Source organism: Agelaius phoeniceus, chromosome 16, assembly GCF_051311805.1.
Source record: "Agelaius phoeniceus isolate bAgePho1 chromosome 16, bAgePho1.hap1, whole genome shotgun sequence".
Lineage (NCBI taxonomy): Eukaryota > Metazoa > Chordata > Aves > Passeriformes > Icteridae > Agelaius > Agelaius phoeniceus.
Genome location: NC_135280.1, coordinates 4,872,909 through 4,894,355, shown reverse-complemented (window position 1 = coordinate 4,894,355; position 21,447 = coordinate 4,872,909). Strand labels below are relative to the sequence as shown.

Genomic DNA, 21,447 nt, shown 5'->3' with positions numbered 1-21,447 from the left:
AACTGATGCAGGCAACATAACTTTGAATTTCCTGACTTTTAGGCAATTAAAATATCAACTTAATTGTTGGATCTGTGTAGCTTCTCTCATTTTAATATGTAAATCAGTCTCTATTACGCTATAGCTCAAAGAATGTGTGACTCTGCTTACTTGATTAGGCTGGGAATTGCTGGTCCTGCTGTCACTATGTTTACACTCTAGTGACAACTTTGCACATCAAATTCACATAATGCAATGTCATCAACTTACTCATCAAATACAAACTTCTTAAATACAGCCGCCGCTCTAAAATACTGAACCTTATTTTACTTCATTTACAGCTCCTAAATAATCAGCCTAAGTGAAAAGAAAAACTGGAAATTCAACTGCACAACAGTATTTCTCAGAAAAAAACAGCTTCCCACAGTCAGGGAGATGAAGCAGAAAAACAGTCCATGCCAAAAGTTACCCTTTGGCTTCCAAATTTTAGTTGCATGTTGCCCCTTTAAAATGTGGTAGAAGGAGACAAACTTTATTTCTCAGTCTCCACACATTCACCCCCTCTCATTTAGGATTCAGTGTTAAGGAGCCCTGATTTATCCTGTGAAGACAGTCAGATGTCAGCTCCTGGCCACCTGTAAATTGATACAAGGACTCCAGAGAAAAGCAGCAAACTCAGTCATTTTTTTCCTATTATGAGCTGATCACAACAGGAAAACCATCTTGGACAGTATGGAGTGGGAAAGTGTAAATAAGTTCAGTATTTTCCCATTCCTGCAATCTTTCCTCAATCCAATAAGCAGCCCCAACCAAGGGGATGTTCGCCTTGCCAGCACAAGGCTTTTTAGGACTTCCCAGTGTCCTTGACACCCTTGCAAAGATCCTCCACTGGATTTCTACCACTCTACTGGCTCACAGAGGCATCAGGCTTTAATTTCCAGGAGAAGCAATACATTGACAAGATGCAGAGCAGAGATCTGAGGCTCTCTGCTGCCGGAGCGCTCCGCCACGCTGGCAGGCTGGATTTTCTGATGTCAGGGAAATCGTGTTGGCCTGAATTGGAGACATCAGCACAAGCCTTTCTTCTCAATCCTGCTGATGAATGAAAGAGCATTTTCAATTGTGTACATCCAGAGGCCTTGTGGCACATCAGGACTAATCAAAAGCTGCTCCATGATGCCAAGTGCTGTCAGAGGCAGCTCACAGCACAGCCCCGCAGGAGCCAAAGGGCAGCTGCAGATAATGCTGCATTTCCTCCCCTTCAGGGCTGGAGACATCTAGCAGGAGCATCCCAGCCACCAAGGAGGCCACAACCAAGCAATGAGAACTCAAATATCCCAAGCAGGAAAACACAAATGCCAAAGTTTATCAACAACAAAGCTCAACAGGCTGCTGGCCACTCTCTGGTTGATAAAGAAACCATCAGCACAGAGGGACATTGAAGAAGCTGAGGGATGTAGAAGGACTGTGGCCACAAAGGATGTTACCTTTCATGTGGCAGTTTCTGTACAGTACAAATTTGGTGGTGTTTTACAAGGATTGTTGGAGTGGGAAGGATTTAAAACACAGAGAGAAGGGTTTTGGATCCTTCTGCAGCTCATTGACTTTCCTCCTTGCAAAGGCTCTGAATGTCCCATGAGTAAAAATGAAGGAGCACAGCTACTTCTGGGGGCTACTTCTGGTAGTGAGAGCAACTCTTCCATATGCTCACTTTGTATTTCACTCAGCTACTGGTGGACTGGGAACTGGAATCCCAAGTAATCAGGCTTAAAAATACTGTTTCAATTACCAGTTTTTCCTTCACAGCCACATACAGAAGGAGAAAGAATACTCCTTGTCAGCCCAGGTTTCTCTACACATTTTCTCTTGATTTATCTGCTCCCTGAAGTCTCCTCTAACCTTGCACTCTGCCCATCTGCAATGGTTTCAGCTGCCTCTAACCTTCCCACCTACCTCAGCAGAGGCAGCCTCTTCTTCCCCTGATGTAACACCACACCTGTACGGTGTCAGGACCGAGTAAGGAAAATGCATTTGCCCAGGAAACCAGCAGCTTTCTCCTCAGCTGTATTTTCTTGCAGTGCTACTCATTTCCATTACACCCAGACTCAAGTCAGGATCAATAAGCCCAGAGAATCTTCCCTTGGGAGCCTCCTTCCTCATATTGCTACAGAAACCATTGCAGATGTTGTCACAGTTGTGTTTAAATTTGGTGCTCCTTATCACATATACATTTTTATTTTCTTTTCCATTTCCTTCTCTCTCACAACTCATTTTACTATTTTTTCTTTGCAAAAATGGGTTTTTTTTATGGAACAAAGCTTCTACTTCTACTAAATATTTTGTAATCCATTTCTACACAGTGCCTAGGAGGAGGGCAGAAGTGTACAAAAAAACACTTGTAGGACTTGCTGGAGCTATATGGAAGTATTATGTGGGTTCACAGGCTGCCTCTTAGAAAAACAGAAATATTGAGTTCTCCAAGGACTTCAGACGTGAAAGTGGTAGAAAAGGAGGGCAGGAAGAAATCCTGCAGCTTTTTTTGCTCTTTGTGAAGAGCTAAGTATAGTCTGGATAGTAACCTTTGACTGACACCAAGTTTTACACATTCACCAGCTACAACAGAACTACTTTACAGAATTTATTACAAACCTCTGGCTCCCTGGGCAGCAGACAGAGCCTGAAAGTCCTAACAATGTCTCAGTGGCACCTCCCATCCCAGTTTCACAAGAAGCTGCAGGCTTCAGGCATCCTTGGGGGTTTGTTGGGTCAGCAACCTTTGGCCCTCTCGCAGCACACAGATTACACTGAGCTCAGGGCAAGCCTCTGCTTGTTCAACAGACTCGTGGCATCTTGCCACAGGCAGGGCACACTGCTTGCAATATCCTCAGTGCTGCATGACTTCATATCTGTGTTATCTCCAATAAGAAAAAAAACCTTGGGAATCTTTCTGGATGATGAATACTATATAAGATTAAAGCAATTTTCTTTCAAGATCAGAAAACAAATTCAAATTCAAATTCTTCCAGCCCTTTTGAGATACTGGACTTTCATTCAAGCCAGAACCTTTATAGGTGCCTGCAGTGACTTCAGTAGTGCAGAACATTTACCATCAAAGGCACTGTTGCTAAATCAGGACACACAAAAGCTTCAAGGTATTTTCCCCTTACAGCTGCACTGCCCAAATCCATTGACACCATTTATGGACTCTCCCCTCACCACTGTAACCCTGTCAATATGAAGTACAGGAGATCACAACTCTGCTAGAGTTATTTATGAAACCAGGTATATTTAGCAGTACCACCTGGCTATCTCTAGTACTGGGCTGAGACAAAGGGATATGGATAATAATGAAGGGAATCAGAGTAAGCTCTATTTAAACTATCAGCTTATTCCCAGTCTTAATATACAATCCAGGTCCCAGACTGGTCTAAATGTCTTGCAGAAGAGAAAGTAGCACCATAAAAACAATAATAAGGAGAATTAGCTGGGAGCTGGAGGGATTGCCCCACAGAGGCTGTGGAGTCAGCACAGGAGGGCAGGCAGCTCCCAGTGGGTCAGGACTGCTGCTAATAACTCATCCCTTGTGCTGCTGTCCATGTCATTTGTGGTTTGCACACTGATGCTGTGCAGCATCTCGGATGCAGGTAGCAGTAGGGGAGGATTTCTTCCCCCATCAAGGATATGTGGCCATCTCTGGAGTGAAAGAGGACAGACCTTCATCAGTGCACAGCAAAGCACCAGAGGCAAAGTCAAGCTCTTTATTAACTTCAGATGAAATTGGGATATGCAGAAAGCAATTTACTGAGATACAGGCAGGGCACAAAGGCTAACATCCTGCTTTTAACAGAAGTCCCTTAACATCTGAAGGCAGCAAATGCCCTGGACCTTTGTGCCTCTTTAGAATTCCTTCAGTATGAGTGAAGGGGAACTGGCAGGTTAAAGATAAGTGACAGAAGGGTCACCTAATGAGTCCTTCCTGTGCTTCAGGATGAGACTGAAGGAGAGCTGCCCTCTGTGCACTCACCTGGCCCAAGCCCATTTGACCAGTGGGATGCTGAGAGCCCTGGCACAAAGTGAGGAATGGAGGCTGCAGAGCCACATGTGCACCCACCAGCAGCTGAGGTCAGAGAAGGATCCTCCATCAGGTGGACTTGGTTCTCATTCACAGGTGCAGCCCTCATCATGTGTGGATTCCCTACACAGATGGCAGGAAGCACCAAGGCTTCCAAGCACCAACAGCTCAGACAACTGTGGATGGAGAACAGCAACTTCTAAATTCCATCTGCTCCTTTTTTGTCACCTTCTGTACTCAGAAACACATTCATCAGAAGCACAGGCACAGTGGGACAGTGACAAATTTTACCGTCTCTGGCTTGTCACTTCAACAAGATTAGATTATTTTAATATTAATTCATTACCCAATTTAAATCCAATTAAATAGATTTTACAAGGCCCTGGCATGGCTGTGATGCTGGGGACAGCCCCTGCTGAATGCCAGGTGTAGCATCTGTGTTAGGGCCAAACACCTGCCTCAGAGTGAGATTTCCCCCTTTTCCCACTTTTTCCCTATCAAGGGGAAAAGGACACTGAAACCATTGAGATGGATGAACAGCTTTTCTTTTTGATGGGATTATGCTTAGGAAAATAGTTCCAAAGTTCTCCACAGATGGTTGAAATCAGAGTTGATTTCCCCATCTTCCTTCCTGGTAGGGGTGCCAGCCTCTCTCTCACCAGAAAGAATATTAAAAGCACTTTTCCTCTTTCTCACAGGGAGAAGCTGCATGAAGAAAGGAGCACTCTGGTGTAGCTATGGGATAGCAATAAATCATGAGAGCTCATGGAAAATTTGCATTACTGCATTCTTTTAGTCAGGAACCAGCTTCCATGGATCATCCATTCCTACCTTCAGATACATTACCTTTAAGATAAAAACACAAATGGAGATAAGAAGCACCTGAACCATTCTCTCTCATTTCTACCTATGCTTTGTTACAAGTCATTACTTCTCCAGCTCCCTATTAGCTGCCACCTACATACTTGCTTGCAACTAAGACCCAAATCCATCTTCAAGAGGTCTATCAAGACCCCACAGGGCAAAAAAAGAAAGATCTAAACAAAAATGGCCTGGAGAGAAATGGGAAAAAAATAGGAAAAGCTATGAGATGGAAGAAAAAAAAAGTAGAAGATGCAGACTGAAATACAGAAGGGGCACTGGAGGAAAGGTGTGAAGAGCATGGGAAAGGGAAATGCAGAACTGGAACAGATTTCAGATCTGTGCAGCAATGCCCTGTGCCACCTTTCCAAAGCTGTCACAATCTGCATCCCTGTTTCTGAGGCAGGAGGACTCGAGCCTCTCCCCAGATGGCTGCCTGACCTTGGTGCTCCCTGCTCTTACACAACCCAGCAGAGGAGCACAACACTCACAGAGCTCACACCCTGAGCACAGCACCCACAGCCCTGCTCCCCAACACCCCAACACCCTGCTCTGCCAATCTGTATTTTGGAAAAGGACAGGATGTTGTTATAGCTCTCCATAGGTCCCCATCTGAACAGAGACTATTATGGCATAAATGAGAGGAAAGGGCCACTGAACCATGTGGCAAGTTGCCAGGCTGTGCTGCAGCCTCCAGCAGTTATGCTCAAAGAGATTTAAAGTCCAGCATAACCTTGATTTTTAATAGAGTCACATTTAATGAGCTTTAACGTCCACAGTAATAATTTTCTTATTACCTACGCAGGAGTCGGAAATGCAATCAGAAGAAATGTGCTGCACTCCAGTCCAATGAAGGGATTTAACAATGGCCAACACATTATTATCAAAACCATCAACATCATTGTCCTTAATGCCTTTTTTTGGTTGGTATAATTATAATTCTGTGAACCATAAGCAGAGCTGTTGCATACCACATAAGCTTGCTGGATGCATCAAACCTGGCTGGCTGGAGGCCACCCAAATCCCTCACCTTGCCAAGCAGCCAGTCAGGTTATATGGCAAAACAGGACAATAAAATCTTACATTTACCTCTATCTGTCTAAAGGCAAAATGCAAACTTACATATGACCTCTGCTGTCCTCCCAGCTTTTATCCACACTCTTCCTACTCTGTCCTTGCTCTCTCTTCACCCCATTCTGCTCTGACACCAGGGACCTCCCACCTCAAAAGCTCAGAGAAGTGAATTTGCCTCCTGTGTGTATCACATGAATGAGCAAGATAAACAGATGGGGACTGCAGCTGACAGAGAGGGGTGCAAGAAAAACTCCAATTCTTGTTTTTTTTGTACAGAAACATCTTCACAAAGCTCAAAGAAATTCGCTCCCTTATCATGCACAACAAACCTCCCTCCCTGGGGTAGCCAATTGGACAGTGACAAACAAAGCAGAGGGAGTTTCTGCCACACGCTCCCCACTTCACACCTTGAAAATACACTGAAGCAGAAGGCATGTGGCAGCTGTTCCTGTGGGCAGAGCTAAGAAAAAGCAAAAGCTGGATCTTCCATGTCTTATCCAGAAGGAGACAGTGTGATTTTCTGGCCACACGAATCCATGTTGTTGAGCCACTGCTGAACAGCTGCTGTATCCACGCTGTGGATGCAGGATGGAGTCAGTGCAGAAATGGATGCAGCCTGCACAGCACACTTGATCAGCTGCCCCCAAGCCACTGGAAGCTCTCCCTGCTCCAGCAAGGAGGCCAAATCTGGCATTTACCTTGCTAAATTAAAGCCAGCTCAGAATAACCCAGTAACCTTGTGGTCAGCACTGTAACATCCTCAGCATCTCTTCACATCCCAACATTTGCATCTGACTATGCTGCTGAATGCTCCCACAGCAGAAATGAGATTTAGGTGCATTCATGGCAATGTGCCCTGTGCATGACAGTGATGTACATAAGCACATGAACTACAAGGAAAAATGCCCAAGATGCCTCCACACAACCTGGCTTCCTATACCTTCACCCTGTCCTCAAAGAGAGTCATCCACAGGGCTGCTCCAGCCTTCAACAGCTTTTTCCCATTTTGTTTACAAGAATCACTTCCAGATGCACTTATAGGCACTCTGAGAATCCAAAGGGCCCTCCTGTGACTTTGGTAAATGACACTGAAGTACTTCCCACCCTTCTAAGTTCTGAACCTGCTGCTCTCTTCCATCTGAGCTGGTTACCAGAAGTCAGAATGATGTAGCTTGGGACTGGGGTAAAAGGCAAAAAAAAAAAGCATCACATACATGAGGCTGGAAATACCCTAAAACCCAGAGAGCTGTTTGTTTTCCTGTTGGAATCAAAGGCAGGAGAGAAAACAGCTTTAAAAATGCATCCTTTGTGAGCTAACGACAAACCTGGTAACATCCCAGCACAGAGGCACCTCACAAACAGCTAAAAGCAGCTGCACAGAAAGGCAGCAGAATAATAATTCTAACACATGACAGGAGGCACACGTGAGGAGCACATTTCCCCAGAAGAGCTGGTCTAATTACTGCAGATGATACCCCAGAGGTTCATCCAGCAGTGACAGAGGCACGGGGCTGACCCCAGCTCTGCAGCCTCTCTGCCCCTGCCCTCCCTGGGCACTGCAGCCCCTGGACCTGCAGCATCAGATGTGCCTGGCACTCGGGGCATAAGGACAGACAAGGGCACTGGGCAGCTGCATCTGCTGCAATTCAAACACCTAAAACACAGTGCATTTCAAATCCAAATTGCAATGCAAGAGCTGTCCCCAGGGACTGCCCACTGGGGGTCTGAGACTGGAAGCTCCTACAGACAATGTTTTTTTTTTTAATGTTTGCCAAGTGTTTCATGCTTATGCATCTGTTAGAGCAGCCACTAACAGGAGTGACAGAACTGTCACTTACTTGTAACATGCAGTGAGCTCTTCACTTTATAAACCACCCCATCTGCACTTCTCACCATCATATTTTTAAGGCTATATAGTACCACAATCCAGTATGAGATGCTGGAACAAACACAATCTCAGCAGTAATAAAGTGTCATTGTTTGAGCGATGGGAACACAGACAAGCTACTTTCTGAGAATTTCTGTTTCATAACAGAGAGAAATGTTTTCTTCTGTGGATTTTCTTTAAACCAGGGCTCTGCCCTTTTGTGGGTCTGAAGCCTCCAGCACTTGTGACCTTTGGGAAAAGCCCTGCTCTTTCAGTCTCATCTGAGGGAGGATCCTGACCTCCAGACGTTGACCAAGTACATGCATTGGGACACACCAGGTTTGCTCCACACAGACCTTCAGTTCTCTTTTATTTTTCTCTTCTCTAACAAATTGTTTTGAGGCCATGAGAGAATTACAGCAGGAACTTCTCCAGGGCTTTTCAGCATAACTTGGTTCTGCCTGGTCCCTCACGGTGTTATAGGTGATGGCTTAGGCTTTATTGATATCCTTACCTTGATTTTCAGAGTCTGAGAGCATGTCTGAAGGTGCTGATTTTTGGGGTTGCTGTACTAAAAAGTCTCACTCAGGTATGTGAAAGGAAGACAGACTGTACTGGAGTGCCACAGATTCTGTGAAACGTATTTAGCTCAGTGAAAGATGTACTCTGCTTTCATGGAGTATTGAATGTAGCTGTGATTAATGGGGCACATATACACTGATAAACAATATTAATTTGTTTTAAGCCAGGTCTGAAAAGATTTCAACCACTTGCTTCCCTGCAGCTATGAAAGTTATTTCCTGCTGTCTGTACTACCTCAAGGGCTAAACCAGCCCTGAAAGGAAGGAAATATTTCCTTTCACTCTGTTGGCAGCACCAGCCTATGAAGGCTGTTGTATTGGTATTTCATTCATCACGAGCAAATGATATGAATTATTATTATTTAGCCTTACCACCTACCCTCTACCACACTGCCACAGGATTGCCACCTCACATCCCCTCTCTCCTGCATCAACCCAGCTTTTTTCATTTTCCATATAACCACTCCATCAAGCACACTGTCTGCAATGCCTCCATCTGCTCCTGCACTCAGTTCCTCTGGCAACACGGATTCAGAATAAATGCATCCCCAGGAGCAGAAGCCAGCAGCCTACCTGCAACTTCTTGTGGGGATTGGAAAGCCCCAACTCCCTCCAGACTCCCAGAGACGGAGCCGCCTCCTTTGAGCACCCGCACGAGCTCCCGCAGCCGCTCACACTCCTCCTGCAGCTGCTGCTGCTCCTCCTTGCGCTGCTGCTTGGCCAAACTCATGGGGTTCATGCTGAAATGGACAACTTTGGTCCTGCTGGGGTCGTAGTCACCCTGGGGGGCAGGAAAAAAAACAAACCAAAAGCACATTGAGTAACCGATCCAACCTCCAAGCTCACCCGGCCTGTGTCACCCGGTGAAATAAAAAAATGTTACAGCAGAAATAAGGTGACATTTATGCAGTGACAAGGTTTTAGTACAACAGTTGAAGGCAGCCAAGCCCAGTGTTGTTTCTCCTTCTCTTGCTATTCCATCTTTAAAAAGCCCCTGAAACAAAGGTTGAAACAAGGCAAAGAAACAACAAACAAACAAAAAATAACCAAACCAGAAAAAGCCCACCGAAACACCCCACTTATAACAGAACTCATCCCCTGGCTGATACTTCCACAGTCAGATTTAACTCCAGAAATGAAGTTTTATAGCTGTATTTAAAATCTCTTGATAGCAGGAGATTATAATGAACACCCAAACACACCCTTAAACTACAGCAGGACACCCAGTGCCAGCCTGATTTATTGCTCATATGGGCCAGCAACATCCATGGCATCCAAAGGTGGAGTCATTGGCAAGTTGTATCAGCTCATCCCAAGCAAGGGAACAGATACTCCATTCCTTTTTTCTCAAAGGAGAATTGTATTTACAGCAGCTTAAATAGTCAGTCAAGCCCTAAGATGGCAAATTAATATTCTTTCAAAGCGAGAGGAAAACACTGATGTTTCATTTGTGATTTCAGAGAGACAATTTTCATATAAACTACAGGAAGCCTCACAACCATAAATGTAGTAAAACATGTGCTAACGCTGGCTGCCACGGCACTCTGCCCAGCTGAAACCCTATAGCAGTGCTTGCATAAAAAGCTATTTTATATGGTAATATTTTTCCTCCAATTAAATCTCGGGACCTAAAGTGATTTTGTAAACATTAATTAACCCTCAAGAGCAGCATGAGGTAGGTATTATCCCAATTTTATCATTTCATTTCCATTAAAGATGTGATAGAGCTTTATGTGGGGTTTTTTCCCATGCAAACCAGAGCAGAGACTGAGTGACTTCCTCCTGCACTGCTGGTCATTGGTGGTAAGAGACCCCAGAATATCCCATTCCCAAATATAATTTATTAAAAATACTCTCTATTCCCATAATGTGAAGCTCTTCATCAGGCAGTGAACTGCTGAAACTCACTGCCCCAGAGCCTGGCAACAGACACACAACAGCATCAAAAATGGGTTGGACAAATTCAAGGACAGCAGCTCCATAACTGGGCCATGCCAGGGCAGGACATGTGAGAATCTTCCAGCATCTCTGGTTGCTGGAAAAGTGCTGGAGAGCATGGACAAATCTGTGGGCTTTCACAGAATAACAGCTTCTATCTACCATTGTGGTCAAAGGTGCTCTTCTGGGATTTTCCTCCCAGAGATAAAAAAGAGGGGTGTGGTGGCTCCTCATAACTACTCTGAGAAATCAGTTTGGCCACAGCTGTGCATCTGCTAGGAGAGAGTCACTGTTCCACAGGGTAAGTGTGAGTCACAGAGGAAGGAGGCCACATGAGTATGTCCCAGGCATGAAGGGGTGGGAGGAACTCCCAGAGGTCTGCCCTGGTCCTAGAGCTCCCTCCAGGGAGCTGGGAAGAGTCAGGCATGGAAACCTCAGGTCCCCTTTCCCAGGTGTTTGCAGTCCCCACAGTCAGGACTATGTGGTCTCCCAGGCCTTGGCCACACACTGAGCAGGTGATGCACGTTCTCCTACTGCCCAAGCCTCACTTCAGTGAGCTCAGGAACACCTGGGAGGGCAGCACTGCCCTGCAGCCCCACAGCAACAGGGCTTTGTGACCCCATTTCCACAGCCAGGCTGAGACAAATCTCCTTTAATTGCCAATCAAGCAATTCAGACCAAAAGAAGAAATTATCCCACCATCAGCCTTGATCAAAAGAAATTCAGGTGAGACCTGAAGGACACAAGCAGCATGTTGGAGATATCAAACAGAGGGAGAAGGAAGACAGCTGCAACACCAGCTCATTAGATGTATTTTCCCCAGCACACACTGGCATTTACAAACCTGCTTTTGCCAGCTCGTTACCTTCTCCTGCTATTTGCACTCCAGGACTCCTCCAGACAGGTCAGGGCACTCCTCACTCTTGTGTTTGTCTATTTAGGGAAGAGATTCAGCTCCAAAGTTTGCAACAGGGCTTACTCTGGCTGCTAGGAGGATGCTCCAGTGTCAGCTGTGGATCTCAGTTCTCCTTGGGCAGCTGCTGGTGCTTCTGACCAGCTGGGAAGGGCCCTGGCCCTGTCTCCCTTGCCAAGGCCAGGCAGAGCTCCCAGCTCCTCATCCTGGCTGCCAGCACCATTCCAGCTGCAGTGCAGGGATCCACAGCAGCAGGATCCCTGTGTGAGGAAAGCCTTGCACACCTGGAGACTGCAGCTCCCTCCCTGCCAGGGCTGCTGTAACCCACACTGCACCAATCTTTTGATTCTGCAGGTTATTTACCCTTTTCCATCATCTCTCTGGCCTTTCTACAAAGCCCTGCCATGAAGCTCCAGTGCTTTGGCTCTTACAGATCTTTCAGACCATTTATCCTCTCTTTTCATAACATGCCCCCCTTGAAAAATCTTGCTGTAAAACTCATCACCAGGACTCAGCCTTATTTTCAGGGTTCACCAGCTCTCCTCAGCACATCAGTCTGAAGCTTCACTGAGACACGAGAATCTCTTAAAAGCCCACAGTGCAATGAAGGCAGTGGCAGAATCCATCTCATTTAACATTTCTGGGAGATCACTAACATATTTGCTATGCTACTCACATTTTTGGGCTAGGGGCAGTAGCTTTCTCTTTCTTCTACACAGCACACATCAAACCAGTACATTTCTCCCTACAGCTAAAATATTAGTGCAGCTGGTTTATATTACAGCAATGCCTAAAAGAAACCAAGTGAGACAGGGATCCCAGCGTGCCAGGTCCTGTACAAACCCCACAAGGAACTGCCAGCTAAAGCCCAAAAAGCAGACAACAAATCCTGAAGGTGCAGTATGTGAGGGGAGTGCAGCTATGGAAAGATGCAGTCTCTGGTTCCAGGTTCCTCAGCAGCATGGCAGAAAGGAAAACACATCTTCAGAGCTGCTCCTCCTCCTCACCAGACCATGCTGCCACCTCACAGTCGTACCAAGCAGCCTCCAGGAAATTTACTGGCACTCTCTGGAGTTTCAAATAAACACAGGAAACTTTCCATGGAAACGGCTCAGACCAGAGGCAGTGTCTGATGAAAGGGATGGGTCTCATGTGTAGGTAATACAGAAAGTCAAAACAGTATCACAGCTTGGGACATTTGGAGTGTTTTCCCCAAATTTCTGAAGGTTGAGGGTGACTTTGGGTCGTGAAAAGGACCCAAAGAGTTGGCTCTATGAAGACCCATGGCTGGAAATAGCTAAATATAAGAGACAGCAAAGTAGCATTAAAATCTCACTAGCATTTGATGGACATGAAGCCCTAATGCTGGTAGGAAATCAGAGACTGAAGAAAGCAAACAACATCCTCCTGGAATCCCTTTCGTTCTGGAAAATGTAAATTGCTGTTTTTCTCTGTCAACTGCACTTCCACCTACAATAAATTAGTCTTACTGAACATAATTTTATCCTTTCATTTGTGCAGCAGAAGCCTGGAGAATTGTTTCAGGCACTGGGAGAGAAAACCTAAAACAGATTTTCCCATTTAGAAAATAATTTCTAATCTTGGGTGACTGAAGAGGAAGACCAAACAGTGGCATTTGAAAGGCAGGCACAGAAGAGACAGCCACGTTCCTTGAACAGGAGCTGGGACTCCCCAAACAGCTGCCCAGGCACAGCTCCAGATGCTGCTTCTGTGCTGAACCAACACATGCAAGGAGGTATTGCTTAGCAGAGTTAAAAAGCATCTTGTAACAAATGGTAATGTATCCCTGGTTTCTCCAAGAAGTGTGAAAATCGTGCTGCAGGTTTGGAAACTTGGCCTGAACCCAAATCCACTTAAGCTCATGGTGCCTTTAGATGGAAGTGTGGGACATTTGGGCAATGCAATCCATGTGTGACCTACAGAGCTCTGCTGGAAAGCCATCCCATCCCTGGCTCATTCAGCAGTAACTTGGTAGTTTGTTTTGCTCATCAGCCCATCATGGCCAGCATCTCAGAGAGCAAAGATAACACATTACTGCCAGTTTCTCAGCAGTATCCCCTCTTTACCCCTGTTTTCCAATACCTTAAGAACCTTAAAATACCAGAAATTCTACCTTAAAAACCAGAAATTGCAGAGATTCTGAAGAGTAAATTACTTGGACTAGAGAGAACTGCTGGCATTCATTGATTCTTCTTTTCAGAAATAACATTGAACAAGTAATTCAGATTTGTCAGAAAAATGTACAGAGAGCTTCAGTTTAGGGGGAAGCAATAAATACCTTGATTGATTGCAACCAAACCTGGTTGGCACCTAAAGTGAATTACTCATTCCTGGAAAGCAACATGTTAACTAGCTGATTTGGTGCTTAAGGCAGCAAAACCTTGGTTTTTTGGCTCTCAGAAGGGCACTGGACATTTAATAGAGATTATTTGTTGATTTCACATGTCAATACGCTCCATAATTTGTGAAATAATGTTGTTTTGATGCATTACCCTCAGCCTTCCAGACATCTGCCCCATGGTTTCCACATGGGAAACTCTCTCATGAGCCACCCCATTGCTGCTGTCCCAACTGTGGAGTCACTGTGTGAGACAAACACTGCAGATGCCACACACAAATATTGGCTTAATGCAGTATGTTCCAAACACACTCTGGCAGAACTTAGTAAGAATTTAGTAAGACTCTGGCTATCAATAAACTTTCTGACAAAAGACTATGGAAAAAAGAATTTGCAACAGGGCCAATTTGTCATCTAGAACTGAGGTACAAGCTCAAGTCAGATGTTGCTGCCTCCCCTCTCACTTCCATCTTCCAGCTTGAAAAAAAAACACCCCAGGGAGATAATTGTGCTGATGCTTTGTGTCATTTTTAAAAACTATATTATCACCAAACAGTCAGCATGTTGGTCTACGTGTTGAAATTACAGCTCAAAAACTTCCTAAGTAATCTGCCCATTAGGGAAGAATCAGTCAAGTGCCAAAGCAATGAATGAAGACAGGACTGCTTTAATCTCTGAAAAACAGAAACTTTTCCTTTAGAAGAGGAGTTGTTTAGAAGAACAATGAAAGCTGCCAGTGACAGCACCTTGAAAAGGGATGAACTTATTTTGGCATCTCTCCTCCTGGTTGTTTGAAAACTGCACAGTCCCAATTCAGCGATGTCTTTCTCAAGGAGCTATAAAAGCTTTTCTCTCTACTCCACTCACTTTCATAGGCACACAGGTAAGAATAAAGTACTTAAAACCATGTGGACCATTTTACATTTGATGAAACATTCAGTGCTTAACAACTCCATTTAAGGACTCTTCTTCTGCTGCAGGTAGTTCTGATCAGAAGGTAGAGCTGCTAGCAAAGGGAACAGTCTCCACTGGTGTGCATATGTTTATCTTCCATCACTAATGAAATTAAACAAGTCCATCCATCCCCAAAAAAGGCACTGACTGTCAGGATACAATGTCAGCAGGCACTGTGAAGGATTTTCAGCTGACTTCACATCCTCACAAGCTCCTTCTGTTAAACGCTTTGGCAAGCAAAATCATCAAAACCCATAGATGGGGCTGACACGCACTTAAGTACCTCATTTTTTCAGTCTTGGTATCTATCAGCCTTAAAAGATTGTGATTTCTGAGCAGCACAATAAATTCTGGTGGAGCATATGGACAGCTGAGCTTAATCACTGCTGGCTGGCAATACAACAGCTTGTGCTTGGCCCTGCTGAGAAAAGGCTGGGGATTGGAAGCTCTTCAAGGAACGGAAAATTTCCTCCTCACGCGACTCTCAGGCACAGTGAGGGCCACCCAAACACTTCTGCCTCCTGAGCTGAGGAATTTCTTCCCATGATGACTTCTTAAGAGAGAAATCTCCAAGGTTTCTGGGCTGGGACAGGTTATTCAGTACTGGAGAACTTAAATAGAAATGATTTAAGGAGCTTAGTAGATTATATCAGCTTTAAATGGGTCAGTAGTTACCTTGGAAGAATTGTTGAAATAAAGACTGCATCTAGCTGTAGGAGACAGATGGGAAAGTTTCTTATGTATAGATATAAAACATAAAGCATCAGTTGGGGGGATGGTGGAAGAGACGTGTTTGAAAAGCATCCAACTGGCCAGGGAATGGTCTTGCTTCCATTTACTACCTCTTGTAGGAACAAGAGTAGCTTAAATTGTAAACACTAACACACAGCAGGTAATTGGGTATATGCAAGTGGTCAATGTCCAAAACTGAACTTTTGAACTCTCGAGCAGAGGATGGTACTTCACTGCTGGCACAGCCTGGTGGATTTACACTTTGGTAAATCCTGGACTAAAACAGAGGGGGCACATCCTGAATCCCCCAAAGACAGGACAAAATGGGACAAAATGTTACTCAAGGTTTCTGGCTGGTCTTTCACTGTGTCAGGCTCCAGCTACTGAATTCTCGCAAAATCCAGATTTCTGATGCTAGAAGATCTGAAACTGCTTTTGGGAACCTGCAGGCTTATTCTTGGGATTCAGTGCCTCCTCCTGACTATGAATCCTTTACACAGCTCAAGCATGCCTTTCCCAAGGCTTGTGGTTTCTGGAATGACTGTCTGGCTTCACTGCAAACATGTGGTATTTGTGGGTAAACACAGCCACACAGGCTTTGCACACAGCTAATGAACACCCCGTTGCTTCCACTGAATTATGAAAGCAGACAAGTCACATATCATTAGAAGTTGTCTTTGAATGTGTTTATCTTCAGCTTACAGTTAATGGCTCAGCATTTATGTCAAGAATTGTCTGCTGTTAGTCCTGCATCAATAGCCATCGGAAATTTCACTCAAAGATGGAGAAGAAAAAAACAGCGGGAAGGCAAAATTGGAATTTATCACCTGAAAGGCACATGCAAGGTCCCCAACAACTACAGCTCTTGTTGTAGCTTATTAACTAGAGTCTGCCTGGCTATTCAGGTGGGCAGCTTCTCCTGATCTTCCTAAATTTTAACTTTAACAGCTTTAAAAAAAAAAAAAATTGGTTACTCAACTCTCTCATACAAAAGACTATTGGAGGCATTTCTGTACCCAGTACAAGGCAGCCTCAGAAAGCTTAATCCCACCTCAGGAAATGCCATTTTAATGGAAATTCTGTTTCTTGGTTTTGTTCTTTTTGTTTCTTTGCTCAGGCTCGTTAAAGTGATTAGAGTAATACCCAAAGTAAACTGCATCCCAAAGAATTCCCTCTGTACCCAGTGCACAAAGCACAGCACGCTCACCAGCCCCAGCTCCCTCTGTCACACAAGATAACCACACCAAGGGATCTTTAAAGCCTGTGGAACAGGAGCTGTATTAACAAAAATGGATTGCAAAGATGAGACAAAGCTAACTAACAAATAAGCAACAACCACCACCTGCTCCTTGTAGCTTTGCCAGTATGTGCATGCTTGACATCAGAAACAGTTGGGGGGGGGAAAAATGAAAAACAGAAGGTGCAGGATGTTGGGAAAAGGCTCATTTGTTCTCACCAGGTCCCATGGCGCTTCCCTACCCTTTTTCTCTCTCCATGGTGTTTTTTGTGTGCATCTGCACACACACAACACTGAAACCTGGCAGCAGAAATTCATTTGGGCAACCTTTCCATTGTTATCTTAGCCAGTTCTTAGCACAACACCTGCTACTTCTTCCACAAAACAGCAAGATCTTTCTCTTTGCCCAGGTGATGCCACCTCCTGCTCATACACCTTGATTCAGGCAACCTTTCACCTCTGGTGTCCTGAACACCCACGTCAGTCACTCCCAGAACAGTGGAGACTCTCTGTGCTAGCCTGAGTTATGCCTCTTCACCCCCACTAACTCCTCCACCAGCACAACAAATTCCACATCCTTGCTCTCAGGAGCAGTGAGTAATCCCACATCACCTTCCCCTCTCCATTAGCAAGGCCACCTGGAACAGCTGCTCCTCCCCTTCTACAGGGCTTTTTCTGTTCCTTCCTGAGCAGATCTTCCACACCATCCACACTCATTGATATTCCTCCCTATGGCCTCTTTCACTGCAGCATCTACAGCAAATTAGCAGTGAGACAGGGAGGTGGTTGGAGTTAGGCTGTATCACAGACAAAAAAAGCTCTAATCGCCCTAATCACACTGTTCTAACACCAGACCATATCTTTGGGTACAACATGTAACACATTTTGGACACTGCTACAATGGGAGCAATAAAATAAAATGCCTTAGCAGCGGTGTGGAAGCCCTTCAGGTACAGTTTTAAAAGGAGATCTGTTTTCTGTATCTCTTTCAAACGTGTTCTTCCCTGGAGGATGCAAGACTGTAATTTGCATTGAGCGAGGCATTCAGATGAGGTCTGGGATGCAAACAAACGTGACAAGAAGGTTAAGAGTCAGGACAGAGAGACATGGAATGGCATGAAGCTGAGATAATCTAAAAGAAAAAATGCATCCAAATGTTCACTGTCCTTTTCAATTGCTGCTCTTCCTTTTATTGAAATGGAAGAAAATCATAGTCTGCTCTAGGATGGTTTGTTACCACCTAGAGACTTGAATTCCAGGGTATCTACACTATTTTTTTCAAGTCAAGGATTCCTGTCTTTCCCAAGAACAAAGTCCATAAGAAGTTGCTATTATTTACAGTCTAGTAGCGTGCAGAGGAGACCTGTGCTGGTTCAAAAACCTCTGATAAAGACACTGAAAATAAAAAGCACATAGGTTCTGAAAACAGCCCCAAAGAGCTTATAGTGTGAGTTATAAAAATTCCTTTTCAGAGATAAGTCTTAACTTTATATGGTGAGAAGTGCTGGCTCTCACAGATCTGAATTTCAAAAAAACATTCTATCAACTTTCCCATACAAATCAAGTAACTTTGGTTGAGAATATTGTTGAGAGGTGTCAGAGCAAATCTAGGTTTTCAAGAGAAGTACACACAGTTTACCAAAAAGTTTAACTATTTCTTAGCTGCTCTCTTTTTTATTCTGCAACATGCACATAGAGTTACTGTTCAGTAGACCAGAAAGACAGGAGACACTTGAAATGAGGTTTTTTTTGTAGTATTCACTCCAATTCAGATATTCAGCCACTCAAAGCTTTCCTTCCTGACAATGCTCTATAAATCTTGCTTTAATGCCTCCATAATTCTGTGTTTCCTGGTAAAGCTCTACTTTGGAATGAATTCAGATTGGACTTCAAGGAGAGATCTCAGAGGAGAAAAGCAACACAAATTGGCTGTGCTAGACCAAGACCCTCAGTATCCAAATAGGAAGGGAGGAGTCAGAGTGAAGTATGACAGCAGAGGTCCTGCTTTCAAGACTTTATAAAGCAAAGTGAAACTGCAATGTAATAGGATTTTCCAGTTAATGGATCTCATTAGCAAAAAGCAAAACCTCTACGGGTATTTTTTTAAGATACTATCTGGTATAAAAAGAAAGATGCATAATTAAAAATTATGTAAAAGCCTTCATGGAAGCATCAAAGTTCATCTGAGCATATAAAAGCCTGAAAAACAAGTGACAAGAAGTGCTGTCAATCACGTTATGTATTTGTACAGCAAACACATGGCACAGGCTGGATGCTGAGGTCAGCCTCAACAGCAATGCTGAAACTCCTAAAGGCTTTAAGTGCACCAGGACATTTTGATCCTGTAATTTAATGCATATAAAGTACTATTATATGTCCTTGCACATCTAATTCCAGCCTGGCAGGGTACAAAGCAAACCCACTGCATCTGAGTGAATGAATGAGCACCCTGAGCCTTGGCTGCCCCCTGAGCTAACCCACCACCATTACCAGATTCCTGCCTCAAGCTGGAAGCATTTCCACTCAAAGAGCAAGTCAAGTTCCCTTTCCCATCACACAGAAAAGTGACAGACACAAGTGCTTTGAAGGACTCATTTCTGACAGTCTCCTGGAGCAGCTGGGCAGTGTCTGAGTGGGATTTACAGCAAATGTGTTGCAGGTTAAACAAGCTGCAGTGCAGCCTCTCCCTGCGCGGGGTTATCGCCTCCCACGCACCTTCTGCTGTGGCCAGGCAGACAGGGAAAAGGAGGGGAACAAAACATGGCCCTGCCACACACCCAGGGGAAGAGCACCTACAGCACAACTGCCAGGTTTTATTCATTTTGTCCCTGACACTTCACAGTGATGTGGTGCTTGTCTTGCCCCTGGGGAGAGCTCATCCTCCCCAATATCACCTCAAAGTCCAACCAGGTACAGTGGAAATTCCTCTAGTAATGGGTGACTGCAGAGAGGGAAAATGAGAAAGCTTCCAACATCTCAGAAAAACATGTACCCATGTAGATACCATTCTTTTCCCCAAGCAGTCACCCACATTACTCACCAAGAGGAGTCACTGCAGGTTCCCTTTGCTGTGTTGAGCAGGCTGAACCCTCTTCTGTTTGCTCTGCTCTTTCTCAAGTAAGAGACCTGAGTGTCTAAAACATCCAAATATCGATTCAGATGGTACATTCTCTTCTATCTCCTCAGGGCAAATAGACAAATGTTTGGTTTTCCCTTCCTTTTCACCATTTTATCAGGTTAATTATTTTTTAAATTTAAGCAAGTTATAGGATCCCTGGTGAAAAGAGCTCTTTTCCCCTTCTCTAGGAGCATGAAAAAAGTCTCCTCCATCTCCATTCTCCTCCTCACCTTGTGATGATTACCTTTATGCCCCAGGTTTCCTCACCCAACTCCTTGGAGAGCTGGACTCTGCTCCCTTGGTCCCTATGCAGAAGGGCATCACTTTGTCTCCTTCCATTCCTTGAATATTAAAAGTTTCCACAGACTTGGGATTAACAAACATTCAAGATGTCCCAGGCAGTGAGAACAGGGCTGTCATGGAAGGGGTTGCTGTGCATACAAAGAAACCCTCAACAAGAAAAGTCAGCAATGCAAGGAGAATTAACAAGCACAGTTAAATAACCCTAAATCCTCATGCATATTTATAAACTACATCACATCAAAACGAAATCAATACCCTCACTAGTTACATATGGCCTGAGAAAGCAAGAGCTGGTAACTTGCTTGTGCTTTGCCCAACCAAGACAAGACCCAGAAAGTCTCCACACAGGAGTAAATTCCTGGGCTGTGAAGGGGAATCAAGCTGTAACATCACAGGCTAAGATGAAGCAGAGGGGAGAGAAGGAGCAGCCATCCACAGATGGCACAAGGAATTCACCTAAGCCTTGGCAATGGAGCAGAATTTCAGTTTAAACCCTTCTATTCCTATGACAAAGAGAAAACCACCTCTGGCAAGAGAACAGTTTTCACAATTTCAGCTGTAGCTCTGTAGGTGACATAACTACACCCCCCAACATTTCATACCCCACGTGCTGGGTGAGACTGTTCACATGGGGACTTCCATCAGCACAACCATCTCCTGAAACATCCCTTCTTGGCTTTCCCTGGGGGAAAATACTTCTTGGTTGCCTGCAATGCTTCAATTACCATTCACGTCTTTTCAAGTAAATGCAGTTTGAACCAAAGATATGGGGAAATGCTTTAAAAAGTCACACTGGGATCACCAACCCATTAGCAAAATGTCTCTGTCAAACATGCTAAACCTGACTTACATCACTTCAACCCCAACAACACATTTTCCTTATTCAGGCTTAGACTGCTGTGAAGTTGAGCCAAACCCAATTTGAATCTACCTTGAAATATATTTAGTAGACACAACTGTCCAATCCTCAGTGCACGACTTAATGGTCTGAAATACAACTGTCCTGCCTCCAGTTTGATTTTATTTCACCAGTTTTACGTCACTGTGCTAATGGACTGGACAGCAACCTGCACATTTTGCACAGAGATGTGAAGGGGCAATGATTTTAAATTTCACTGCCAGGTTTTTCCAGAATTATGACTGCCAGGTCAATCTCTAAACTGTTAAGACCCTACAAAACCTCCTTCAAAACACAATACTTCCTGCTGTATAAAACTCAGGCTTTGATTTTTATCATCACTTTCCTCATTGCCAACATACATCACAGCATTTTTATGAAAGAAAATGGTGCATGAGGGGAAATTCTACTTTTCTGGTGTTTCTCAGTGAGAACCCAGTTCTCCAGCCTTCATGTAACAATTCAGGGAGGAGAGGACAGCTCAGCCTTACACTACAGCTACCACAACATGCTGTGGTAGTTATTTCTTTCCCATTAAGTTTTAATTAGACAACACATGCA

General features: G+C 44.4%; 1 protein-coding gene across 4 annotated transcripts in view; it reads right to left on the bottom strand.

Annotated features, from left to right (window-relative positions):
* MAD1L1 (mitotic arrest deficient 1 like 1) overlaps positions 1-21,447 on the bottom strand; it is a 349,791-nt gene that overhangs the window by 112,636 nt on the left and 215,708 nt on the right. For all 4 annotated transcript variants that reach the window (XM_077186910.1, XM_077186911.1, XM_077186912.1 and 1 more), the window contains one exon: positions 9,008-9,215. In XM_077186910.1, the coding sequence (XP_077043025.1) occupies positions 9,008-9,215 (208 nt within the window). The remainder of the gene's footprint in view (positions 1-9,007; positions 9,216-21,447) is intronic.